The sequence below is a fragment of the Oppia nitens genome, unplaced genomic scaffold (genome assembly GCF_028296485.1).
Source record: "Oppia nitens isolate AA-2021 unplaced genomic scaffold, nextdenovo-longstitch-racon4-pilon3 scaffold7_pilon_pilon_pilon, whole genome shotgun sequence".
Taxonomy (NCBI): Eukaryota; Metazoa; Arthropoda; class Arachnida; order Sarcoptiformes; family Oppiidae; genus Oppia; species Oppia nitens.
The window spans coordinates 3,074,750-3,102,476 of record NW_026533251.1 but is presented as its reverse complement, the minus strand read 5'-3'; the positions used below and the strand labels follow the sequence as shown (position 1 = coordinate 3,102,476).

The window sequence follows — 27,727 nt, the reverse complement described above, 5'->3', positions numbered from 1 at the left end:
CTATAGATATTATCGACAAATTGTTGGACATCTATACTATCGGGTACTTTGATATCTAATTTTAAGCCCCACTTTGGCTTAAATGTATTCTCTAAATAATTAGAGCAAAACTTGTTTGTTTGCGACAATAAGCGATCTTTTAGACAAAATGATCGAAAATATAATTTAAAATATGGATTACATTGTCGATGATTGTTGTCACGATGTCTTAAGTTTTGAGCCATTTCAACAAATACGTGAAGAATTTTATCACCAATTTGTTTGACTCCATCTGATAATAGTCTATCAATCTTGTCGTCTGAAAGACTAAACACCTCTTTTATATACTTCTCAGTAATTTTGTTGTTGATATTAAATGGTATTTCTGAACACTTTATTCCCAATGAATTTTGATTGATTGCTAAAATTCTTGATATAAATAGTTCTTCACTTAACAGATCTATGTTAACAAATTCATTGACAACATTGACCACATGTTGTATATTAATTGCTTCATCAAAGCGACTAATTTGTATATTTTGATCCATTTAATACAAAATCTAATATAATTATCTTAAATTTTACTGTTATTTAAATTGCAAAATAAATAAATAACAATTTGGCGCGTTAATGATTTTAATTAATTATTATAAAATTACATAAAACAATCAATTATTTATTCCGGTAATATTACAGTAATAAGCCGTAAATATTGTATAAAATTGTATATTATTGTATAAATAAACAATAATTTATGAGCATTACCGTAATTATAATAAATTACAAAATCACATATAAAACTATGATTTACGTGATCACAGAGATCTACTATAATAACAATATGCATTAATTAACTTTCATTATTTATTATTTCCTAACTAACTATAAGTTAATAAATAAATTAATATATCATTTTTCATAGATGTTATTCATCATTTAGTTGAAATGTATGCCGAAATTTGTTGATCTGTAATAAAATTAGTATTTTATTAGTACTAGTATTTTAGTTAAACTGTATAACTACGGGTAATGATATAACTAAAATACAAACCAATTCCAGATTATCATAAAACATGTGATGTTTATTCCAGATCAAACTTCTTAATAATTCAATACCTAATTTATAAATATAAAAAATTAAAATAATTTAATATTCAAATTAAATAATCACAAATTAAACCTTTTTCTCTGTTATCATAATATTGTTGTTCCCATGAATTCATCAGAATATTCTGATAGGAAAGTGAATCAAAATATTTAATATATTGGTAACTATTAGCAGAAGGAAAAACACGTTTGAAATGACCGACTCGTGAGAGTTCATCTTCAGATTCAATTAGTAGTCTTATGTCTTCATTCGTCAAATTATGTAAAATATCACAATTTTCTGTTTCCGAGTTTTCATACTTTTGATGCTATAAAACAAAATAAATATAAAAATTATATATTATATTTAAAAAACAAATTAATAAATACTTTAATTTTTTCTTCATCATTAAAAGTGGTGGAATAATAGTGACGATTGTAACAAATAAAGTCAGCAAAAGTCTCTATATTTTTAAAACTCGGAGGAATTTGGTGTCCGATTATGTTAAGCATATCCTTAATTAACTGAGATTTGACAGCACTATCCAGTGGTGAATCGGAGCGAAGACTAGGAGATATATTGACTTCAATAAGCCATGGTTTGTATGTATTGTCTAACATAATATCAAAACCCAAAAGTTCAAAACAAGAGTACCGACACTTAACATTCTGTTCAACTAATTTGCAAATATATTGTTCACAACTAAGAATTGTCTTAATAATCATATCTTCAATGGAATTAAGTATTTTGTCGACATCAACATCTTTACAGGAATGACTTAGATATCGCCATAAAGTCTTAAGTGTCCATTTGTTACCGGTTTGGCCATTGATGTCCTGATTGAGGACATAATTCAAATGATTTTTATTAACGCTATAATTAGTTAAATGCATAAACTGATTGTCGACATGGCTTTCAATATCATTGGAATATTGATGAGATGCAAACCTCACGAGTCCATCGTCATAGATATAAACTCTAAGAGGAACTATTGATGTAATCAATACATAAACTCTTAAATCAAACTTCTTTTCGTTGTATAGTAGACATGGATTAGTGATATATTTTTGAATAACAACCGATGTCTTGCAATTTGTCTTTGTTTTAACTCTGGAAGCCTTTGGTATTTCACTATATTTGGTAATTATTTTGATGCCCTGACCTCTCGCAGATGCCGGCGGTTTCATTATGAAAGCAACTTCTTCATTACAATTCATACAATTAAGCCAATACTCTTTAAGACCATTCAAATCGTGAGGCAAAATGAAAGTCTGTGGATGAAAGTCACCAAAAACATCAAATCCATGTTTGTAAGCCATTGTACGTAAATTGTGCCACAATTTGTCTTTTCTACCGAAATGAAAACTTCCCGGAAAGTGATTTACTTTCTGATAAATTTTGATCGCTTTAAAGTCGAYACTCTTCATGTGTTTACACCAAATGGCACTCCAATTCTTGTAGACCTTCTTGTTCTTGTCTGTCAAATACAAACCATTCAATGTCTTGGTTTATAATAAATGCCATTTATAGTCAAACCTCTTAAAAAACGATAACCCGATTTAGCCACAACTGTCTTCATTGTATTGGCAGTTATCGACGATAATTTCCATCTGAGATAAAGTCTTAGTTTGTTTGGCACTGAAGAAACTAAACAAAYGAAATAAAAAGTTATTAAATGTTAGACTTAATTAATCAAACAATTATTACGTGACTCTTCCTCGAGAGTGAAGTAAATGGTCGGCCAAACCATTGGAAAGAGTGACGGCTGAAGAACCAGTGGATCATCATTTGAATCGTAAAGACGTGGAAAGCAATAATCAAATGATTGATTGCATCCATTAATTGAATAATTTATCACTTTATGAATCAATTGGTCGTAATTGTCATCAATTATCTCATTTTCATTGCTATTATTGGCAATCATAGCAATGCAGTGATTATCACAAAGTTTTTCTCTTATATGAGTTTCTAATTAATTAATAAATATTTATATATAATATGTAAATATATTGTAATAATTTGTATTACAATTAATTAAATAATAAATAATTAAAAAATGTATAAAAATGTATAAAAATTACAAAACAATAACAAAAAGCATTGTATTTGCGATCACTTTATTATATAAATACAAACTAATGTATCGTTCATTCAATTCATTGAACTCAAGAACAAAGCGTTCCAATCATTGGTTTCACTGTTTATGTGTTCAATGAATGCCAGTGTTGGCAGAAATAACATGTTTGTAGAATACAATGTATAATACAATGTATAATACAATGTATAATACAATGTATAATACAATGTATAATACAATGTATAATACAATGTATAATACAATGTATAATAAATGATCAATTTTTTCTATAAAAATAAAACTTAGCGCCACCGGAATTTGTTACTTTGACACGTAATGTCAAAAGCATTGATATAAGCAATAATAAACATGTTAAATACATATAGATTTAATATTAATTTTTGATTTTAAATTATTTTATTATTGTTATTTAAAATCAACGATTATTATAAATTTAACAATAATAATATTCTAACAATTATATTTTTACCAAATATTTTACTAAATTTTTCAACATTAGTTTTGAAAAATGTTTAAATTTAATATACTTAATGTATTAATAAGTACAGTATAATACTGTACTGTATTTAAAAAAGTCAAAATTCAAAACCTTGTATTTTTCCAACCCTTATGAATGCATTGAATCACTGGAAAACTTGAAAACACATTACATTCAGTGATCGCTTAACTTATCATAACTTATATAGTATTATAACATTTCTATTCAATTGCCGCACATTTCAAGTTTAGATTAAACTTTTAATTTATTGTTAATTAATTTTTTAAATTTATAGTATAATATTTCCTATAATRATATTTCCAATGCACACAACAGTTATTAAAAATTATTGTTATTTCACTAATTATTGGTCATTTAAATGGTTTATTATAATTTTTAATACATTTAACTACACTATTAAAGAAGTTTCAAACATATAACTTAATTTATAAAACTATACTAATAATWATACAGTAAATCATAATATTTTAGTAGAAATTTAGACTATAATATATTAGTATATGAAATACAATAATGATTAAGTGAATTAAASTATTGTTAAACCTATTATTAAACGGTATTTTTTGAACAATAATTTTAATAAATTAATGTCAAAACTATACCGAAATAATTAGACTCGTAGTTGAATTTAAGTAAAATAAGTAATATAATGGACTAAAATAGTCAAATGTTATTATCAATTAATAAAATAATTTTAAGACTTAAGAGAAAAAACTATGTTTTTAATTGTTATTTAAATTTTAAAAATAAAAAAATTTAATAAAACTATAGTTTTTTGATTAGATAMCGATTGAGAYATTTGATTATAAAATGTGGAACAAAATCAAGAAAAAGGTTCGCAAAGTAATACAAATTTTGGCAAAAAAGACAATAAAGAACAGAAAAGAAGAGTTTGGAGATAATGACGATGAAGACAGTGATTATGAAATTGAAAGACAAATATCATTGCAATCATTGCATTCAAATGATATGCAACTTCAAGTCGATGGCAATTATCTGTCGAATTCTATTATTAAATGCATTGTCAGTAACTCTCTTGAGGACCAATTGATGAACATTTGTCGTCAGAAAGAGATATATCGATTGGAGAATATCATCACTAAAGAAATCTATAGAAAAATGAAAATTTTGTGGTCCGGCTGTTACAGTGAAGTCATCAAAGTAGTGGACGCAATGGGAAAACCAGTGGTCATTAAAATAAGTCTTATAAATCGCAAAAATAGTGGAGGACTTGTAGTTCAAGACATGTCATCCGTATTAACTGATGTCATAAATTCACGACTTTTGAGTGATTTAAAAGCAATATCCGTTGATAATGCTCTCAATTATACTGAAAACTTTGCAGACATAAGAAATTGTTATTATGTATGGACTGATAAATCGGTATTTAATGGCTCTAAAGGTAAAGAAAATGACAACAAATTTAAAACAAAGAAATATAAATATGTTTTAATTGAACAATCATTTGGTGGCAGAGAGTTGGAGTCAGTCGACGGAATGTCACCGAACAAAGCATTGAGTTTAGCCCTACAACTGATCGCTTCATTAGCAGTGGCTGAAGAGGCCATTGAGTTCGAGCACCGGGATCTCCATTGTTCTAATATTCTGGTCGATCATCAAACTACACAACAGTACTGTCAATATGCTATCAATGGACACAAGTTTAGAGTGAAATTAAATGGCATTAAATTAACTCTTATCGATACAACATTTTCGAGGACTCGACTCAAGATTGCCATCAATAGTAACAAAGAATATGAAAATTGCTTTTACAGTGATTTAACACATCTTAACTTAGATGACTATCACAACAAACTACTCAAACAAGTTTATACAAAACAAACGCTAATTACTTCAAACAATTGGCGTAACTTTCATCCAAAGACTAATATACTTTGGATTGATTATTGCGTTCAGCARTTGTGCCAAAAAATGAACAAATGGTGTCTTAAAAACTACTCKTCATCTCATATGACTACAAATCACTAYAGTGTGGACCACAAGCAACTCATTGAAATCAAAGACAATATCATAAGTTGTGAATCGGCTAAAGATTTGGCAAAATTTTGTCATTTAATTTAAACATTAAATCAGTTTAACAGAAAACAATAAAATGATTGCCTRTAATTATTTAAAATTACGGTAATATTTTTATAAAATATGCCTACAATTACAATAGATATTACAATCAACTGTACATTATATTACTTTTGGCATAATATACTATATTACCAGAATCTAACCAAACAAACACTTATGATATGAAAACAGTCAAAAGACAGATAACAATTACCGGTAATATTATAATACTGTCATGAATGACATCATATGATAAATTGCGGTTCAATAACACTTAACCCATAATATGAAAACCAATTCGAGACAAATCGGAATCTTTTTGTTAAAAAAATAGCAAAAGGTTTCMCAGAAATGTCTTAATTGCTGTTTTTGTAATGTAAATACTTATTCAATTGGCAACTGTTAAGTACCGYAATAACATTTGGCAAATGAAAAACATAAAATATTGTAATATAGTTTATTTGATTACCAATGYTAATACATTTATTAAATTTATTATAATTTATTTATTTGAACATTGATTATATGAATGCTATTATCATTACCACATGAGGCTAAGTGTACAATATTTGTACCGTTCATTGTTTTTTCAATTTTTGGTGAAAACTGTATACGATTTACAGTTAAAGTATGACTGAAATAAAATTTAATAAATTAATTAAAAGTTTAAATCAWACGATAACAACTACAATACCATTCATTGACATCCAATAAATGTGCCCAAAGTATGCGATCATTCCAATAGTAAAGACTTATAAATCCATTTTCGAGACCAAAAGCAACTAAATAGTTGTCGTTAAAAGTGATGCCACAGATATCAACACATGTTATGGCATCAGAGAGGACTAGTGGTAATCCACAAGAGCTGGTAGGACCTAATGTCGAGTTTATATTTATTTGTTTGGAATCAATTGTCCAAAATATAGCACTTTTATCTCTTGAAACAGTTATAAAATATTTGTTATCAAAAGTGAGAGCACAGTCCCATATAATTCTGGAATGAATACCATTATGTTTAAGACTGTGACCAATACGACGATAACAGTCGCCGTCTGATTGTTTCTCAAACAAAGTCCACGTCCTGTCTCTGGAAACGCTTAGAATATAGCGATCATCTCTTGAAAAACGGATTCGAGTAACTGTTAATTGATGTGACGATAGTTTGCATATTTGTTTGGCATTTATTGTATCCCACAAAATGATGTCCGCGTGTTCTGCTTTAGTCGCCTTTGATGCCGAAGCTATTACTGTGCCGTTGCTATTGATGGCCAAAGAAAATATCTCAAATACATGTCCGTAAAGTTTATGAATTTCAGGCCAAAGTGTATTCTGAAGTAATGTCTCTTCTGTTGGCGGAACTTCTAGTGTTGTTGGCTTAAAGTCGTGTTCTACTTCTTCAGCTGAATAAACGGCTGTATTTGAAAGTCCTAGTGTTGGCACAGTAGCGCTGTAGGCAACATCACATTCATTTAATACATCGGTATTGTCTACACTAGAAATTAGTTTTAAACTATTGGAAAAACATTTGGTGGCTTTGAAGAGTCGAAGCACTTTCTCATCAGCGCCTGAAACAAAACTGTGTCTATCAATCATTGCTATACATTTGATAGCATATCCATGAATCTGTGGTCGGGCCAACTCATGCCAAGAAATTGTGTTGTTGTCTTTGACCCAAACGGAATGCAATCGAGTAGTTTCATCACTCGAACAACTTAATAGATATTCGCCTTTAGGTTCCCAACAAATATCTGTTACTTCGTCAAAATGACCACTAATGGGAACACATGGTTTCCATTCATTATCACTACATTTCCATATATGAAGAGCACCATTAAAACTGTGACCAACAATCAAATTGAGGGCCGGTATCGAAACACAGCCTAAAAATCCTAAAGTATTTCCACCGATTTCTCCAACTCTAAGATTTTCAGTCCAAAGATCACCCAAKGATTCATTGTTTGGCGATTCCCATAAAATCATAGTCTTGTCCATTGATGACGATAGCAGTTGCAGTTTGTCTTGAGAAACACATTGCCAACAAACTTGACTAACCCAACCCTCATGTCCAGCCAATATCGTCTCTAATTGAACTTGATAATTTTGTTGATAATCTACAAGCAATTTAATATTTGACCGTATATTGATGTATACAATAATTGTCACTACAATACAATAMTACTAAAAATATCATAAAAATAATACCTTTAGTTTGTAGTGAAAATGTCAAATGATTGATATCGGATTGTTTTTCATCTATTTTATAAATTTGATGGACACGGATAAAACAGTCCTGTGATGAAGTGGCGATCATTAATCTATCTGAATGTATAATTTATAYCATTAAATAATTATTGAAACAAAAGTAAGTTTATAATTGTARTCTTATTACTTACTATTTATTGTTTCAAATATATCGATAGATCGTATCCAATCTTCGTGTCCTTTAATTTCAATCAAACAGTTAATCTGATAACTACTTTCATTGAATTGATATAAATTGATTGTTTCATTTGCGCCAACAGTTATTAATATAATGTCATCAAAAATATTTACATTTTTACAAACTTTCAAATCAAATATAAAGTTATTGACTGTCAGTTCGTTAATTTGTTTATCGTTTATCCAAATCTTAATAGATTTATCAGTGGAAGAGCTCAATGATAATAATGATTTGTCATCTAATTGTAAACAATAACTTAAAATAATAGACTCTTTATGTCCCAACAACTTATATAAAATCTCATATGTCTTCAAATGCCAGATCATTGATGTCTTATCGGCTGAAGAGCTAATTAACAGATCGCTATTATTTGTAACAACTTTAACACTATTAACACGATTTTTGTGTCCATTTAATAATTTAAATACTTTAAGTCTCTGTAAAAATGATAAAAACAATCAATCAATCAATACGTCAATCAAATGATAATCGATGGCAAACCTGAAGGCAATAGAGAGCTATTGAATGTTTAGTCCCAAAACAAATCAACTCTTTGTTTGCATCCAAACAATGTGAATAACGATTAGACGAAACATTTATGTATTCAATTGAATAGTCTATGTCTTGAGTCATCTTCATTGGTCACTATAATCATTAGTTACTGTACTGTAGATCAACGATACCATCGATGAACATAAATATATAAACATTAAGTCATATGTTGTCCACACATGTCATAACACGTGAGTCAACAATGGGTTGAATACATGCAATGCATTACTAATGCCATCCATTGAGTGATGACTTTAAGTGAGTGACTATTGAGTCAACACTTTGTCTATTAATACAGTATTGAAGTGATTGTGTGACACATTTGACACAACAATTACCACAACAAGACATACGATTAAAACAAAAGGTAAATGTCTTCAATTGATTAATCAATTTGAATGATAATAACATAGAGTTAGTCAATGAGATAATTTGTGGTCAAATGAATGCTAAACTCAAACTCATTTTGACTTCGTTTGTCTTCATTTTATTTGTACTCTTCTTCTGTGAATTTCTTATTTATTATGTTATGATATCATTGTGTTATTGGCCGACAATGTCTTCATCACACAACCAATTGGACAGTAAACGGGTCGAGACAATGGTATTGTCTGATACTCATCTTTTGGGTAGACTTCGTGGTCATTGGTTTGATAAACTTCGCCGCGAATGGCAAATGAAACGCTCTTTTCAGACATCGATGCATTTATTGTCACCCGAAGTGGTCATTATATTGGGTGATGTCTTTGATGAGGGCCAATGGGCTTCAGATACAGACTTTGACACTTACGTGAATCGATTTAATGACATGTTTGCCATCAGTCCAGACAAACATAAGATGATTGTTGTGGTCGGCAATCATGACATCGGTTTTCATTATTGGACCGATAAATATCTGCGACAACGCTTTGAAAAGGCATTTAACAGATCAGATGTTGATATCATAGAGATATCAAATGGCGTCCATTTTGTGACAATTAATTCAATAGCACTGGAAGGAGATAATTGTTATCTATGTGTCGGTGCAGTCGAAAAGATTAAATCTTTAGGGAAACAACTGCGCAAAGATAACATTCAACCAATACTTTTGATGCACTTCCCATTATTTCGTGACAATGAACTTATATGCAAGGAATCCGATTCTTCAACACTTGAAGACAAATCTGTTAAAAATAAGGAACGACTCGATTGTMTATCGAGAGAAGCGACAGATTTTGTATTAAATGAATTGAATCCAAGATTAGTTCTGACGGGTCATTCGCACCATAGCTGTGTTGTTGTACATGAATGGGACAAACCTAATGTCAAGCGAGTGGTTGAGTGGACAGTGGCGTCATTCAGTTGGCGTAACATAAAGACTCCGAGTTTCTTATTACTGACACTAACATCAAATCACTATTCCATCTCTAAGTGCTTTCTTCCCAATGAAAACATTGTTTTTCTTATATATTTAATTTGCTTTTTATTTTTAATTATTCATAACATTCGCTGCTTTTTAATCAACTATTTTACAGCTAAACATAAGTCAAATTAATACTGAATTAATACATAATGTATTCATTGATCCATTTATTTTAGTCAATTTAATTTTGTTACTTAATTTTAAATCTTATATATATTTACAAAATATTGATGTAATATAGATTTATTTATAGTGTTATACTGTATATGCAATAAATAAATAGATTATTTATTATTATATGATAAATAGGTATTGATTGGCAAAAATGATGCAATTTATGTTACTCTTCAGCCGTCAGGGAAAACTACGTCTCCAGAAATGGTTTGCCGCATATCAGGACAAAACCAAGAAGAAGACCACTCGAGAACTGATTAATATAATTCTTTCCCGAAAACCAAAGCTTTGCTCATTTCTCGAGTGGAAAGACTTGAAAATAGTCTATAAAAGGTATAAAAATTATTAAGATTATGATTAAGTGATTAATTGTCTTATTTTTTGTTATAATTTCAGATACGCTAGTCTTTACTTTTGCTGTGCTGTCGAACAGTCCGACAATGAACTCTTGACATTAGAGATAATTCATCGATACGTTGAACTATTGGATAAATACTTTGGAAGTGTAAGTAAAATGAATGGTATTTAATGTTTTAATGATTTAGACTTTATAAAGGTGTGTGAGTTGGACATCATATTTAACTTTGAAAAGGCGTACTTCATATTAGATGAGTTACTTATTGGTGGAGAAGTCCAGGAAACGAGCAAAAAGAATGTATTGAAAGCAATTGCAGCACAGGATCTGCTTCAAGAGGTTTGTTATTTCCATAAATAATTGAATACTTTTGAATAATAACTGAGTTTGACTTAAAGGACGAAGTCGTTGACAATACTTTAAAAGAGTTTGGCTTATATTGAATGCACGTTTAGATTCATTAGAATCTCAATCAATGACTAATTCATAATTTCTTAAGCTTTATGTTGTTTGCCATTTAATACTAAGCGCACTGTCTTTATGTATAAATCAATGCCTTTTCTAGTCTTAAGTGCACTATTGTGTTGACCAGACAATCGTTTTGCACAAATAAAGAGATTATTTTTTTTAATTAAACGATAAACACATTATTACATAATTTCACTAAATATAGGAGGAAACACCTCAAGGATTCTTTGAGGACCACGGGTTGGGTTAACTGTGATCATCATTTGCAACATTTATTATTGAATTATTTTTCCATACATTTGGATAAACTTGTTGGCAACTAATTTATTTGTTACAATCAATAGATCCAATTGATTAAATTGTTAACATTACATATTTGATAAATATATATTTATTTGGTTTTATTCAAAATATAATTTCTTCAATCATTTCCAAACAAAATGTATAATTAGTTTAAAATGCAATAAAACTAAGTTTAAATATATAATTAAAAATACTATATAAATATTAATAACAATTGAATGTTGATCACAGATTGATATACAGTATAAATACATATAAGTTAATTAAAAGATTCAACTCGTGGGCCAATTGGCGGGACTGGACATCGAGTTTGAACCGTTTGAGGTTTCTTGTGATTGATTATCAATAGTTTGGTAATTATATTCATTGTAATCACTTTCCATAAAATATTTGCCTATTCTTGGAATTTCAGTCAAACGGCTTAATCCCAACACTACTAACAAACATCCACTCTATAAAAACAAATATTTTAAACATTATAATAAACATTAGGTAAATATAATATGTTAATCACTGACCAAATAAATTAAAAACATTAGGTAATAGACGAAGAAGAGAGCGGTGGCCACGAAGACAATTATATTATTGGAGAAGTGTTCGCTTACGTAATTGAACACAAAATAGAGATTAACTGATATGACAACAACAGATAACACTGAAGCCAACACTTTATTGATAAAACCATTGACAAACTCTCCCATTACTTTAGGTGATGAAGTAAATGTAAGAGCAGGTAGTAATGCAAATGGTAACTGAAGACTCATCAATGCGTTTAATAGATCATTCATTTCGCTTAAATTGTCGAGATTTTGGAAATAAGTTATGAGAAGAGTCGGGATTATGGCTATGGTTCGCGTTAAGAGAACTCGTCTCCAACGCGGCCAATGAAGATCTAAGAAGCCCTCCATTACAAACTGACCAGAATATGTGCCCGTCATTGTTGACGACTATATTTTTTTAAATCATATCATAAATAATAATTCAATTATATATTAAATTATTGGTACATTTGACATACCTGTCCCGCAGCAAATATGCCAATGGCCCATATATATAGGGCTTCAATACCAAATGTACACCCAAGAAATACACCGGCTTTATACAGATTAGCGTCTACTTTGTCTGTATTATTAGGAAATACATTATTATCGCTCATATTAGCGTTCATACATGTAGTGTAAACGTCGGCATTTGTTTTGTTATAGAGTCCGTGAGCAAAGACAGATGTAACGGCAATATTGATTAATAAAGATATGCCTAAAGCTATTGCAGATTCAATGAAGACATAACGATTAGCGTCACGGATATCTTCTTTCTTCTCGCGATTAATTTTACGAGATTTTACAAGAGCTGAGTGTAAATATAGATTATGAGGCATTATTATGGCACCAATTATGCCAACCGCTTGCAGCAGTTCACTGGAACCACAATCACTACAGTAGGGTAGAGCTAATCCTTCCGCCACTTTAAGTTCATTTGGTTTTACTTTGAAATATTCGTAACCAAATGTAATGGCCATAAGAGTTCTAAATATTATATATATATATAATTAATTTAATTACCAGTTTATAAATTTGAAAAAATACTATTAAATACATGAGAAATCCGAAGAATGCCTCCAATTTTCTTAAGCCATATTTGTCAAGCATTAGAAAAGTAAAAGTATCTAAAATTGTTATCAAAACTCCTGCCCAAAGAGGAATAAGTCGATGAGACAGTAAATATATGGAGAGAGCTGTTCCAATCACTTCTTGCATATCGGATCCAATTATAGCGATTTCAACCATAATCCACAAGAAAAGTCGCGGTATTTTATGATATCGTCGGTAACAAAGTTCGGCCAAATGCATACCCGTCACAACACCTAAACGGGCGGCCAATCTTTGCATAAGAAGGCCTAAGACTGTGGACCACATGAGGACCCAAAGGAGTTTATATTGCGCTACAGTTCCCGATTGAAGATCTGACTGTATATTTCCCGGATCCAGATATGCAATACTCATGAGAAATCCCGGACCAGTAAAGGCCCATAACTTACGCCAACTAAAGGCATACTATTATTTTGGACAAACATTTCAATCAAATGTTTTATAAATTAATGTTTTTAATTACCGATATATCAGTGGGAATGGGAACCGTTGACATAAAGTAAGTGTCTGTCTCTTGTGTCCGATCATTGATATCACTTTTTTCTTCAATTACTCCATAATTTTGTTTATGTCTGGAGTTTACTGTCATTTCAAAGCAATTGATTAATAATAATTAAAATATAATAATCATTAAGTGATATATTATTTATTATCAATTCATACATTCATCCGCTTCTGAAGGTTGTTGTTGTTGTGATGACTGTCTGTTATGTTTATCGGGAGTCATATCTTGCAATTGATGACCACTTTCCTAATATTCACCAAATATTGTGGTAATCAATATATTTCTTCACTTCTTAATGTTTATTGTTATTAAAACCTAAATCATTAAACTTATGTCTCAATTGATTTTTCATTTACTTTCTTATTTCAAAACATTAATAAATTTCTATAAATATATATTAATATGAAATTAAAGTCAAAACATAACATTCAATAACATATCATATTATGATTCATATATCATATCATATGTTATAAAATAAATATTAATTTAATGTAATTATAAACTAAAAATGTGTGAATGCATTGAATAAAGTGATTATCTATATATAGTATAGTAAACAAACCTCTAATAAATTCATTCAATTTGTTGTTATAAACAAGTGATTAGTATTCAATTAAAATTATATAAAATTATTTTGAAATAAATTTAAATTAACGATAAATACTGTAATTTGTTATTAAAAACGGTATTTATTTTAAATGTTTAAAAACACCAAATGTTGTGATACTGTAATAAATATAAATAACAAACGCATTACAAAACATATGAATCATTTAAATATTAATATTTGTTTGTTTTGAGCGACTTTTAAATTACCATAAATTACACAAATATTTCAATAAAATATATCATTTATACTATAAATTGTAGTTTAAATAATTATATTTTTTATTTCACAAATTAATATATATATATATATATTTATTAAATTACAATTATATTATTTGCATTAATTATTAAACTTTAGTATAGATTTTCTAGAGCTAGACGTTTACGTTAACTGTTAATATTAATAGGTATAAAGTTATGTAACTGTTATTATATTGAATATTATTTAATTATTTAATATATAACTTATTAAAAATTGTAATTTACAATAAAATAATTACATTTGTCTTATTGTATTTTCTATAATATTATTTTTATTAYAATACTTAATATACTTTAATATTAATTAAATTACAATCGATGTGTACATAAAAATCACACAAACGTGTCATTCAATTATATCTACATTAGATCCACTGTACATATAATATAGCAAATTATCTATTATTATTAGGGTTGGATCAGATTCCCTTCCCACGTMTTATTCCAAAAGTTCCCTATATTTTCTGCTGACTGGGAATTCTYAGGGAATCTATTTCCTTRTTCTATCACTTGTTAAACTTTAAACAAAAYATTTTATTWTGTTTGAAAAATAAATATTATATTTAACTCTATTTTAAGTTTTATTCATAAATAATACAAAAYTTATTGAATTTTTATTGGTAAATATWTCAGTTTTTTTTKAAAATATTTAAGTTTAGTTACTACAGTATTTATCGTAATAATATAAAATAAATTTCCCCTTTCTAACGATTTTTTCCATATTTTCCTGAAAAATTTGATGGATTTTTTAGGGAACTTCCCTCCCTAGGAATGTTAATCTAACTCTAATTATTATATATTATTAACTGTAAGTTAATAATGTACTGTAGGTATTAGAGTATAGCTAAATTTAATGTGCAGTAATACATGTATATGAACATGTGCATTTATTTGATAAAATTTAATTAAAACTTTGATTAAATTAATCAATTATATTTTAAGCCATTATTTTAAATAACATGTTTTATTGTCAATGTTTTAACTATAAATAAATATTTTTTAAACTTACAATTCTGTTTATTCTTTGACATTATTTTGTGTTTTGTAATAACCGGTAATTTTTATTTATTTAAGTTATTATTAAAGTTTTTTTTATTATATATCTAATAGCAAATATTATAAATTATTATTTATAATCTATTGAACTGATAATTATAATATATTGAAGTTGAAACTAATAGCTATATTTAATTATAGTGACATAATTTTTTTCAATTAACTCTATCATACATATATTTAAGGTATGATTTTTGAATATTTACATTAAATAAAGTTATATTCTTTATATATAGAATTTTAACCTAAATTCAATTATTGCAAAACCACTTTATGTAATAAACATGACTTAAGTTTTAAGATAATATAAATTACATAAGAAAACAATAAAGTTGTTTATAGTAAAGTACAGTATATTTAATAATTTCCGGATTTGCTAATAACTCGGACTTAATAATAATAATAGTRATAATAGAGATTAAATGAAAAGAATTTTTATTTAAAAATTAATTAATAAATTAAAYTAAAATTTTATGTTTTACAACAAAAATATGAATAAAATGTTCTACTTTTACTTCTATGTTTTTCAAATAATCAATTTTAGGGATTTTGAAAATACATTATTTAAAAATGAAACAAAATTAATTATAAATTCAGTCTATTTTTCTCTAATACTATATATAATATAATATTTGATTATTAAATAGATATTCTTAAGAATTCAAAAAAGTTTTATTAATTTAATTCATTTGATATAATAATAACTTATGATTTATTACTACTTTATCACTGATAAACTACTCTAATATTTAATTGATGTGTAATTGAGAACTTTTTGAATACAATTTTTTATTATAAAATATAATTAATTTTATTAAAATTATCATGTTTAATTAAATTAATGAATTTATAGATTAATTGAAAATTTTAATGAACTATATAAACACTATAAATATGAAAAAAGAAAGATTTTTTTTAAATAAAGAGTTTTTCTAAAAATTTATTATATATTACTATTTTACTATTAATATAGTTTGAGCTAAAGTTTTTTGCATATATATATGTTTTTAAAAAAATATAAACTATGTTTTATATATATATGACACTATAGTTTTTGTTAATAATTTGAAACATTATCAATAATAATTTATGTATTAATTATTTATTTATATGATTTAATATAAAATTAAATATTTATTGAATATTTATACCTATTGTATAATGTTTTCAATAGTAAAGTTATGTATATATATACAATGATTATTTTTGTCTTAAATTTTATATAATATAATATAACATAAATTTTTATTAAAATTTAATATAATTTTGCACAATATTTTGTTCAACCTTTTATATTGCTATTTTAATGGATACAAAATTAAAAATTAATTTGTGGAATCCATTATTTTTTTGTAATAATAATTAAATATTGATAAAAGTTAATAGTTAAAGTTAACAAAATTATATTATAATTAAAAAGATATCTAAGTTGACTAAAATTTACAACATTAAGAAATTTGTAATATTTTAAATTTATAAGTTTGATTTCAAGTTTTGTTGTATTGCATTCATTGTCAATAAAATACATTAATTTATAAAATAAAAAAATACAAAAACATATATTGTTTTATAATATTAATTTATATATTGATATAAATTTATATTGGAATTTTATTTTTAGTATACTTATATTTAGTATATTTAGTGTAAAGTATTAATAATAAAAAACAATTATAATTCCAATACAGTATATTGGGATCTTGTAGTACATTATAATAATAAATTAAAATTTGTATACAACATTATTACAGGAAAATTAAATTATAAATTTTTTTTTATTTTGAACATTAAATAAATTTATATTAATTAATAGAAAAAGAAGACTGAATAAAAGTTTTTTAGAATTTTAGAAATTGGTTTTTATTATTGTTAAACAATAAAACTTTTAAATAAGTSTAAWTAAATAATAAACAATCTGAAAATCATTCAATTAGTAAAATATTTGAAATAAATTTAAAAATAATTTAAACATATTGTTCATCAAATTCTTCATCATATGAATTATTAATTGAGTTTTCATTTTTATTTGTAATTAATTTTGAGCACAGATTATAGCCTCCATATGAGTATAAATAGCGAATTAATAATAAAATTGAAACGATTAACACAATTAAGACAATAATCCAAATGACTTCTTGAAGCAAATCCGTGTTAACTCTTGTATTAGTGTTGGTGTCGATAATCACTTGAATTAGTAAAAACATCATTAAAAGCATTAGACTTGTGATCAATGAAATGGTCAGACAATTGATGGGAATTGTCTTTTGACAAAATTTACAGCAAAATATTGATTGTCTTTCTCTTATGTATTGTCCATGAGTTGCGTAACCCATATATTGAGTGTTTTGTTCACTATTTCTCACATATTCACCAGTATTTGGATCATATGTATTATGAATTTGATTATTTTCAATACTTGATCCATAAAACAATGAATTATTTTCATGTCTCATATTATTATTATTATTATACATAATATCATGTGATGGCAGTCCATCGTCCAAATGATAATGAGGTGCTATTATGGGTCTCACACTGCCGTGAAAACTCATATTTCATAAGAAAATGTTTTACAACAATATATCAAAAATAAAATAAAAAGAAATTTATTTATTTTTTATATAACAAACATTTGTTTTATTCATTACTTATAGCTAAATARCTTAATTAATTATTCATCAAAAATGTATTGAATAAGAGAATACTAAAAAAAAACTTTAATTTAGGCAAAGATGTAAAGCAAAGATAAAAAGATATACTAAATGATATCAAACATCACCACTGCTTCTCTCAATGTCTGCATTTATTGATCCCATTTTGGCGCCCAATGTCTTGTGACGGATTTCTGCGTCGACAATGTTTTGAAAATTGTTATATATTTAGTATAATTCATCAAAATCTTTGCCATTGAAGTGTACAATGAGTTGATGTTATACTCAATTCAAAACAATATTATTTTGACAACATTTTTGTTATAATTCTTGAATTAAGAATATTCTTAACTCAAAAATAATGTTTCAATTTCTCAAATAAATATATTGCTATCCATTAAAATACCAGTAAAATTCCAATTCTTATAAATTTAATAATTTATTTTACAAAACATCAAAAATTTACTTTAAACGCTAATATAACAAATAAAAATCTACCAAAAATTTTGAATAATTTATATTTGTTGAATGCTTTTATTTTTTAGAATAATATTTCTATGTAAATATATATTTTAAAATATAAACAATATAAGTTGTTTATTTGAAAAATAATAAAAATAAATTTTAATAGTATTTTACATTAATCTTCTATTAAAAATTGATTAAAATAAGTTAACATAAAAAGTATTTATTAAAAATATTATAAGATTATTATTTAAGTATAAAGTATAATTAATTTAAACAAAAATATTAATATTTAATTTAATTTTAAATATATCAATATACTATTATAATTTAAATTTTATTTTTACATCTATGACAATATAAATTATTTGTTAACAATTTTTATTTTGATGTTTATTTGTAACTATTAAATATATAGCATGTTTTATTTAAGAATAAAATAAATATACAATATGAGAATTTTAATAATAAATGATTTATAGTGAAATGTTTTATATACAAATATTTACATAATTTTAATATTCATATATTAAATACTAAATAACTATTATATATTAAATTATCATTCATATACTGCTATTAGATTTTAAATAATAGTTTTACATTTTAATATTTTTTATATATATATACCGTGTACCGTGCATATATATATATATACGGTATACCGTGTCTCTAATATATTTTTTATATATTTATTTAAGTATGGTATAACAAAAAATATAATAATTTTTTCAATATTAATTAGTGTTTATATACAAGTTTTGATATAAATTACTGTATTGTATGTTAATACCGTAATATAGATTGATTTACTTGAAATTATCAATTAGAGAATACAATTATTCTCTAAAAGTCAAATTAACTCAATATATATTAATATTTTTTATATTTAATATTAAGAGTTTTGAAAAACATTTATTGTTTAACAAAATATATTTATTATTAATATATATTAAAGTCTTTTATGAGATGACCCCATATTTTATACTAACATTTATTTATAAGACCAAAACATTAATAACTTTAAGAATTGTTAAAAAACATTAATTTCTTTTTTTAACGAATTTATGAAATAAATGTTGACATGTTTTGGACGGAATGACATAACAGTGTCTTTAATTAATGACAAAATGCTTGAAAAATCATATAATAGTAAAGAAAATAATAGAAAATTTATTGTTATTATTGTTGAAGTGTTAGCTAATTATGTGCTCAATTAGATACCGCTATAAATACATAAATACCAGTTATATTCAAACGCCGTCAGACTGTTTGATGTGGTTATCATTGAATGGCATTAAGTTTATTGTTTGTATATACGGCTCATTAATATTTGTGTCGATGTTTTGCGGGAAGACTTGCTGTGGATTTTGTGCCATCACTTGATTGACTAAAGAATAGAACCTCGAGGAAGCACTTAATTCACTGTCATAGTTGAAGTCTGTCGGACGAAATCGTCGGGATCTCAGTCGTCGTGAGAAATGACGCCAAGAAAGTCGTGACTGAAGATGACTGGAGTCGTCGCTGCCTTTTTTGAAATACATTATTATACGGAAAGAACCGTAAAGTACGGAAACAATGAAAACCAATGAAAAAGGAAAACCAAACGCCAGTAAAATATAGTGTTGTTGTCGAGTATCACCTCTTGTCGATAGTTTGGGTAAATTCATTAATATAATGATTATAGCAATCGGAAGTCCAATCACTATTGAAGACAACATCAAACAAGTCAACGACTCTTTGCTCAAACACTTCCATTTATCTCTACTTCTACTCTCTTCCAGTGACTCTAAATTAGGATTAAAATTATATTTAATTAATATTTTAATGTTGATATAATTTATATATTTAACTATTAATACATTATATAGTAGATGATACTACTTTTTTCTATGTGTAGATATCATCATAATATTTTTAATTGTATCAAATATTTGAAACACAAATAAATGAAATTAACAACAATTTTAATAAACAAATATTTGAATGAGTAGTACATAACTATAATTTAATTATACAGTATATTTAAACTATTTTTAAAATTATTAATAAAATTGCTAATTTGGGTAAAATGTACTATTATTATATAGTACAAGACTTTAAAGCCCGTAATTACGGCCCGTTTTAATTAAATTAAATCAAAATTTTTATTATAAATATATTTTAATTCAAGGATAGTATTTATTGAGACAATAGCGACAAATAATTTGAAATATTAGTTTTGAAATGTTATGAAAACTTTGTGAAAGTGTCAGATAATCTTAAACAGCGTCGGCGGCGATGCTATTAATTACAATTATCTGGTGAACAATACGTTGAATTAATAAGTGACCAAGAGCAATGTTGTGGATAAATTTAAAATAAATAAAATTGTAATTGGTCATTTTTTAATTAATTGTATTATATGCTAAATAATTTACAGTCGACTGTTTAAAAAATTTATAAATGATAGTCGACTGCATTTATCTGGCAAATCATACAATTAATTTAAAAATGACCAATTACAATTTTATTTAGTTTAAAATCATCTACAACATTGCCCTTGGTCACTTTTTAATTCAATGTATTGTTGACCATATAATTGTAATTAATATCATCTCCGCCGCCACTATTTAAGACTCTCTGTAAAAGTGTTTCCTGTGTCTCACATATGATATCAATGCTTATAATGTGTTTAAGTGTGTTATGTTAATACATGTACTGTAGATGTATTGTATAGCTTACTGTAGTTCACAGTCACACACACAGTGCTAGTGCTATACACACAAAACTACTCCTATGTGGGTGTCGTTAATGAGTGTCGTATACTGTCTTTTATATATATTAATACACACTTAAAGCCACTCCTATGCGGGGGTCGGTAATGGGGGTCGCTTACTGTCCTTTATATATATTAATTATATAATTATATACAGTAAAATTTCATTTAAAAATGAAATGAAAATAACATACAATAATAATTACTTTAAACATTATATAAACAAGTTTGAAGTAATCCAATGACTTTAATAGTCGAAACAGTTATGAAATACTATACAAAATGAGTTTTTTAATTAATCAATTTTTATAGATATTTTGTGTGTAATTTACCAATAATTAACTATTGTTTTGATCTCTTAGAAAACTTTATAATTATTCAAATACTATATACAAATATATGATTTTACTTTGACATTAATTTTATGAATTAAATTATTKCAAAAAATAATTCAAATTAATCAGAGTGAAAATTTCGAAAAAAAATCAAGTTTACATCCAAATTATATCTTTACAAAAATATTATTAATTTTTTACAGTATATACAGTATATACAGTATATAATACTATAGCATTATTGCTATTTAAAAATATTTACAGTATTATAATAAATTTTTGAATTGATTCTCTCATACATTTAAAATTAGAGAATTATTGTTTTTTGATGAAAATTAAATTAAATTAAGTTATTTTAATAAACATTTTATGTATTATATTATAAGTATTATTAATTAAAAGTTTCTAGGTCATTTTAGCAAAAATAATATAACATGATATAATTGAAAATAAAAAACAATAAGAATCTTATTTTATTATTCAATTCTTTTTAAACTTTAATTTATACTATTATAAACTTAGCTCATATTTTTTTATTATCTAAAATATAATAAATAAATGCTAAAATTAAAATTTTAAATATATTTTCAAGAAGATTAGAGTGAAAGTTTTAAGTTTCAATAAAAAAATATTTAAAGTATAACATTACAAAAATTCAATTACTTAGACGACAATAGAATTCAACCATCGATTATATTAATAATTCAATTTTTATAATCAATTATAATTTAATACTTATATTATATGTTAAATCTTATGCAGTATTGTATGATAAATATATARGTGATATATATTATATTACGATAAACTATATTATATATACAGTATAGATTTGATATAAACTATTATTATATCAAATTAAAATATTTAAAAATTATAGACTTTTTATTTGAACATTTAAATACTGTATATAATGTATATCTAATTAATATTTTAAAATCAGAAAATCGTTTAATGATAAATTATTTTAYTTAAAATAAAATTTTATATGAAGTTATACATGAAGATTGAATAAATTTAATTTAAAAATTTGAAGACTATTAACACAGATTTAAAATATTATTAATTGTTTTCTGTGTATATTATCTAAAATTTATGATTCTATACCATATAGACATACAATTATTAATAATATATTTACTAAATGGTTAGGTGTTAGTCAGTAAATGCCTAACTATCTAAACTATACAGTAGTTTAGTCACGTAATAACATGTAATAAATTGAATGTTTTGACAAATATTACATGGCATACAATTTAATAAATTAGCTTGTTTATTATATAGCAAAATATTGAAACTATATACTGTATATATATATATATATATATATATATATAATATATAGTGTAGTACAGTAATGTAAGTTAATCTGAAAATGTTAGACTAAAAAATCAATGTTAATAAAATGAGAAATAAAATCTTAATGAAATATATTTAGATTTTTTGTTATAAATAAATATATAATTTAATGAAATATATTGTATTATAATACAGTATAATAAGTTATTCTATTGTATTGTTATAAATAAAACAAATTTGCAATTTTAAAACATAATACATTACTTTTCTAAAATTAAAATTTAAAATAAATAAAATATGTTCTAATAAAAATTATCTAGGTATTTATAATAAATATAATAATAATAATAATAAAGAATATGACATTTATTACATCATAGATAAGTTATTATAATTAATGATAAAATAATAATATTAATAATTATTGACAATAACAGACATTTTGTATACAATTGTCTAATTGAATGCTTGCCTGCAATGCATTAACGTTTTGTCAGCAAAACTCAAATAAGAGTAAATAATAGTCAATACTATTGTCGTTATACAGTAAATGTAATAATAATGATATACTGTATTACTGTACAGTATATATCATATATAAGTAATATTACGAACATTTCATTTACAGTATATTTATTGACTCTAATTGTTGACAATATTCTCACTGATTATTATTATATTTATTATAAATATTAAAGTGTGTATAAATAAATGATACAATACAATTTGCTGTTTTTATATTAAATACAAAAATACAATTTAATTTTTAATATTCAACACTTATTTCTAAATATAAATTACAAACAATAAATAAAATGATAACATAGTTATGGATAAAACATAATATCCTTTAATGCAAATTTATAAACTAATTATAATTAAGTCAGTTATTCTTATTTTTATATTCTATATATTTTAGTTAATTATCATAAATTAAACTATATTTTTATTTAGTTTTTAAAACTAATATACAGTAGTTTTAAGTATACATTTATATATCATATCTATTTAAAGATACATATGCTTATTTTATTACAAATTAATTTAAATTAGTTTAAATTTCTATTTAATTTATATGCAATGTAACTAAATTGCATTTTCTGCTAATTATATGATAACTATTATATTAATGTTCTATATGTTAAACTATAAATTTATTTAAAAAGTTTGCATATTATAAAATAATTATTTATAAAACAAAATCATACCGTTTGCATCATTATGTTGTGCCGATTCATTATCATTAGACATATTGGCTTTTAGTAAATGCACAATACTTTTATTCAACAATTAGTACAGTATATACTCTACTAAATTACTTTATCACAAAACAAGTTTTATGTTTAAATATATTTTGTTAATAAATTAAACAATTTTAAATATTTTTTACATTATCATAATTTATAATTTCAAATAAGCACATAAAATTAGTTAAAAATATTATTTCATAAAAATTATTTTACATAAAGACATCTTAATAAATGTTTTAATTATTAGACGGAATATATTATCACTAATATATATTAATTGTAATAACTATAATAAGTTTGAACTTATTTGAGTATCTGATTTGTGAGATAATGCAGACCTTATGTTAGAATCGATGACCAAAATCTGATAAGACATATACTGTATATGAATTGGTGTGAATCCGGTTAATACATTACCTCCTGTACTGTATCATTGCATCTCTATATCCCATATCTATAACTTACATGCGCTGCCAATTCATGAGAGTTTTGCAATCATTTTCAACCAAATTTCAATGCAATGCATCAAAAGCTTTCTTATGGCTCAACAATGTAGAGGTTCTCAATCCTTGGTTTATCAGCCTTTATAAAACAACCCATTATTTAGTTTTTAATTTTAATTTATAACTTTAGTAAATAATATTTTATTAAATAAATAAACAATTATTATTGTTAAAAATATTTTAATTTAGAGTATTTATTAAGTAGTGGTAAGTTATAGATATATATCACTGTATTGTGCGAATTGGTTTGTTTAGCAATTTATATAACAAATATTGAATCGATTGACGCCAAACAAGTAAACCATTTATCGATCGTCACCGGTATTACAGGGATTGTTGTGTCGGTGCTATCGGTCGACAGAGTCTCTCTACTCTATGCAATGCATACTACTGTATAGCTTATGATAAACAATCATATCTTTGCGCATATAATTTATCCCTAAAAGTATTTCTTAAGCTTTGCATTTATAAGTAATAMATTGAATACTATTGAGTAAACAAATCCCTCAAATAAAATTTTTTTTTGTTATTGTTTGTTACAATTTAATGCAAATATTTTTCCACTTTAATAGCGATGCAAATACTACTGTATATAACAGTAGTATTTAAGATATGTGTCCTTTAAAATAATCGTAATTTTAATAATTATTTTTAAAAATTTATTAACATTTTTGCTATATTACACAGTATACAATATTATATAATGTACTTTATACAATATGATAACTTTAAATGTTAAAATAATATCTAATTTACTTTGTTATGATTATTTTAATATATTTTTATTAAATAAATAATAGTAGAAAATTCAATGCAATAATTTTATTAATTTTATTGAATTTACAATCAAAATTTACCAGATTAATATTTCATTATTAATATTTATGCAAATAATAAAGCATTTTGAATATTAAAATTTATATATATTCTGGAGATGAATATTATTGACATAATTACTTATTATAAATGCAAAAAATACTAAATATAGAAATAGATTCATTAGGTAAACGTAGAGTAATGCAAAATCATAAATTAGTTTTTTAAAATAAAACTTCAAAATAAAGATATTCCTCTAAATTGGATATCATTTGTTAAATTTTATCAAACAACTAGAAATGGGATAAAATACAGAAAAAATGTCAATCGATTGAAGAAATTTGATAAAAACTTTTTTGATTATAATGTAGAGGTATTTAATATTTTGCCACAAAATATTAGAGACGAATCTAATTTTAAGATAATAAAACTACTTAATTGACATTATAATTAATGAAGTAATTTTATATATTTTTAAATATTTTTATTGTAAAATATTTGTTATTTAATATTATATTTTATTTATGAATATATTGTATTTCATGACAAGTATATGAAATAAAGATTATTATTATTAAATATAAATATTTAAAAAAGAAATTAATTAAATTATAATAGCGTTAACTTTATTATCATTAGTTTTACTAACCTTTATCTATATAGTAATTAATACTTCAAAAATAATTTTTAATTAAGTTAATCATTATCAAATAATTATATATATATATAAATAATCATAAATATATGCAGCTTATGATGTTAGTGTACAAGATTTTTTTTATTTATTATATAATATTCAATATTTATTAATTCTAATAGAATTCTATATTTATTCATGATTTTTAAATATATTTTTTAATATACAGTACATTATCAATATATAATATTATACAATATTTGTTATACACTGTGTACAATAAAAATAAGTGCACTTTTAGTCTATTGGTAGCAATTTAGACAAATAAAGAATAAATAATTCATTCATTAAAAATAATAATAAATAAAATAAATTGTTTTGTCAAACATTATTATATTAGTTGGATAACATGAATTTACTAATTTAATCAATTTAGAAAATATATATACAGATCAAATATCAACAATTAGGTTAGTAATAAAATATTAAGTCGTTTAACAAAATTGTTATTATATACTCTACTTTCCACATTATTCTAGACTATTTCCATTTATTTCTATTATCAAATAACAATAAACTAGGTCATATTTAATTTCTAAATAATTCTAATGTGTCGTTTATTCTAATATTTATAATGAAACAAAAATTATTGAAACATTTTTATAATAATATTTTATATAATTATTCTATATTAACAGTACATTGAAATAATGCATGTGTTGTTTACTAATTTATAATACTTTATAAAACTAATTTTGCTATTAATTTTATTAATTGTTTACTAGTTTTCAAAAAAATAACGCTATTGCTTATCATGTATTTGATCATTTTGTGCTAATTGATCCATGTTATTTTTATCTATATTTATATCTAATGGTTTGGCTAATTGTACGGTTGGGCAGAGGAGAGCCATTTCATATGTTGGAGGGCTGTCATCAATGGTAATGCGGGGATCACACGACACATTAACCAACACTCCATTTGTTAGATGTCTATATTCCAGTGCCATAGGATAGGGTGGTTCACAATTATAGTCGATATTATTCTCATATTCTCTAATTCTTGTGTGTCTTATTAATGGTAAGGAATAAATATTGTTGTGATGATTGTGTCCATAATTTAGTCCATAATTTAGTCCCATATTATCATTTATGTAACGATAATCTTCTCGTGAATTATCATCAATTCTCTTATAAAACCTAAATATCTGTATTTTTATGAATTAATGTTTTTTAAAAAGCAATTAAATTAAATATTATAAAATAAACTATTAAAATCTATTATAATATTAACCAATGTTTAAATTAAGTAAAAATCATTAAACATTTACATATAAATTTAATGCTTTTAATTTAATATTTGTGAATCAAAGATATATACCTTATTAATGATAACTGTTATGAAGAATAATATAAATGGAAAAATAAAAGCCAAACAAAAGATGACAAACGTATAGATCGCATACTCGTGAAGATTATTCTTCTGCATCATAAA

General features: G+C 24.7%; 7 protein-coding genes across 10 annotated transcripts; 3 read left to right on the top strand and 4 right to left on the bottom strand.

Annotated features, from left to right (window-relative positions):
- Positions 1–839: 839 nt before the first annotated feature.
- Positions 840–2,995, bottom strand: LOC128963799 (tubulin monoglutamylase TTLL4-like). Its single transcript, XM_054310330.1, has 6 exons — positions 2,774–2,995; positions 2,603–2,713; positions 1,456–2,543; positions 1,160–1,394; positions 1,031–1,095; positions 840–946 (listed from the first exon to the last, which is right to left on the bottom strand). Exons 1-6 carry the CDS (start codon positions 2,988–2,990, stop codon positions 905–907), a joined length of 1,758 nt encoding a protein of 585 aa, XP_054166305.1. The 5' UTR covers positions 2,991–2,995; the 3' UTR covers positions 840–904.
- A 1,433-nt stretch (positions 2,996–4,428) lies between these two features.
- LOC128963656 (serine/threonine-protein kinase haspin-like) lies at positions 4,429–5,745 on the top strand. The gene has a single exon (XM_054310169.1). It carries the CDS (start codon positions 4,474–4,476, stop codon positions 5,743–5,745), a length of 1,272 nt encoding a protein of 423 aa, XP_054166144.1. The 5' UTR covers positions 4,429–4,473.
- Positions 5,746–6,237: 492 nt separating this feature from the next.
- On the bottom strand, positions 6,238–8,914 carry LOC128963400 (elongator complex protein 2-like). 2 transcript variants are annotated; one of them, XM_054309900.1, is made up of 5 exons: positions 8,684–8,914; positions 8,136–8,619; positions 7,945–8,061; positions 6,437–7,853; positions 6,238–6,376 (listed from the first exon to the last, which is right to left on the bottom strand). In XM_054309900.1, the coding sequence occupies exons 1-5, from the start codon at positions 8,819–8,821 to the stop codon at positions 6,238–6,240; spliced, it is 2,295 nt and encodes a 764-aa protein (XP_054165875.1). In that variant the 5' UTR covers positions 8,822–8,914. The 2 variants fall into 2 exon arrangements, with proteins under 2 accessions (XP_054165875.1, XP_054165876.1); XM_054309901.1 differs by lacking the exon at positions 6,238–6,376 and having other exon boundaries at positions 6,578–6,679; positions 6,750–7,853.
- A 69-nt stretch (positions 8,915–8,983) lies between these two features.
- Positions 8,984–11,448, top strand: LOC128963403 (AP-1 complex subunit sigma-2-like). 2 transcript variants are annotated; one of them, XM_054309905.1, is made up of 5 exons: positions 8,984–9,101; positions 10,446–10,643; positions 10,707–10,815; positions 10,867–11,004; positions 11,339–11,448. In XM_054309905.1, the coding sequence occupies exons 2-5, from the start codon at positions 10,462–10,464 to the stop codon at positions 11,381–11,383; spliced, it is 474 nt and encodes a 157-aa protein (XP_054165880.1). In that variant the 5' UTR covers positions 8,984–9,101; positions 10,446–10,461; the 3' UTR covers positions 11,384–11,448. The 2 variants fall into 2 exon arrangements, with proteins under 2 accessions (XP_054165880.1, XP_054165881.1); XM_054309906.1 differs by lacking the exon at positions 11,339–11,448 and adding an exon at positions 11,064–11,314.
- Positions 9,108–10,268, top strand: LOC128963655 (metallophosphoesterase 1-like). The gene has a single exon (XM_054310168.1). It carries the CDS (start codon positions 9,177–9,179, stop codon positions 10,266–10,268), a length of 1,092 nt encoding a protein of 363 aa, XP_054166143.1. The 5' UTR covers positions 9,108–9,176.
- A 219-nt stretch (positions 11,449–11,667) lies between the features above and the next one.
- Positions 11,668–14,278, bottom strand: LOC128963401 (natural resistance-associated macrophage protein 2-like). Of its 2 annotated transcripts, none has more exons than XM_054309904.1 (7): positions 14,156–14,278; positions 13,749–13,905; positions 13,549–13,667; positions 13,033–13,490; positions 12,455–12,962; positions 11,955–12,383; positions 11,668–11,888 (listed from the first exon to the last, which is right to left on the bottom strand). In XM_054309904.1, the coding sequence occupies exons 2-7, from the start codon at positions 13,810–13,812 to the stop codon at positions 11,709–11,711; spliced, it is 1,758 nt and encodes a 585-aa protein (XP_054165879.1). In that variant the 5' UTR covers positions 13,813–13,905; positions 14,156–14,278; the 3' UTR covers positions 11,668–11,708. The 2 variants fall into 2 exon arrangements, with proteins under 2 accessions (XP_054165879.1, XP_054165877.1); XM_054309902.1 differs by having other exon boundaries at positions 13,749–13,836.
- A 5,606-nt stretch (positions 14,279–19,884) lies between these two features.
- LOC128963376 (uncharacterized) lies at positions 19,885–24,301 on the bottom strand. Its single transcript, XM_054309879.1, has 2 exons — positions 24,236–24,301; positions 19,885–20,424 (listed from the first exon to the last, which is right to left on the bottom strand). Exons 1-2 carry the CDS (start codon positions 24,276–24,278, stop codon positions 19,889–19,891), a joined length of 579 nt encoding a protein of 192 aa, XP_054165854.1. The 5' UTR covers positions 24,279–24,301; the 3' UTR covers positions 19,885–19,888.
- Between the last annotated feature and the right edge of the window lie 3,426 nt (positions 24,302–27,727).

What these genes read in the sequence shown, in the direction of transcription:
- LOC128963401 (XM_054309902.1), bottom strand. An exon ending in CCATTCCCACTGATATATCG is followed by an intron (nt 13,491 to 13,548) that starts GTAATTAAAAAC and finishes CCAAAATAATAG; the next exon opens with TATGCCTTTAGTTGGCGTAA. An exon ending in TAATGTTTTTAATTTATTTG is followed by an intron (nt 11,889 to 11,954) that starts GTCAGTGATTAA and finishes TTGTTTTTATAG; the next exon opens with AGTGGATGTTTGTTAGTAGT.
- LOC128963376 (XM_054309879.1), bottom strand. Translation starts at nt 24,278, where the DNA reads ATGTCTAATGATAATGAATCGGCACAACATAATGATGCAAACG. An exon ending in ACAACATAATGATGCAAACG is followed by an intron (nt 20,425 to 24,235) that starts GTATGATTTTGT and finishes ATCCTAATTTAG; the next exon opens with AGTCACTGGAAGAGAGTAGA.
- LOC128963403 (XM_054309905.1), top strand. Translation starts at nt 10,462, where the DNA reads ATGATGCAATTTATGTTACTCTTCAGCCGTCAGGGAAAACTACGTCTC. An exon ending in TGGATAAATACTTTGGAAGT is followed by an intron (nt 10,816 to 10,866) that starts GTAAGTAAAATG and finishes GACTTTATAAAG; the next exon opens with GTGTGTGAGTTGGACATCAT. An exon ending in CACAGGATCTGCTTCAAGAG is followed by an intron (nt 11,005 to 11,338) that starts GTTTGTTATTTC and finishes CACTAAATATAG; the next exon opens with GAGGAAACACCTCAAGGATT.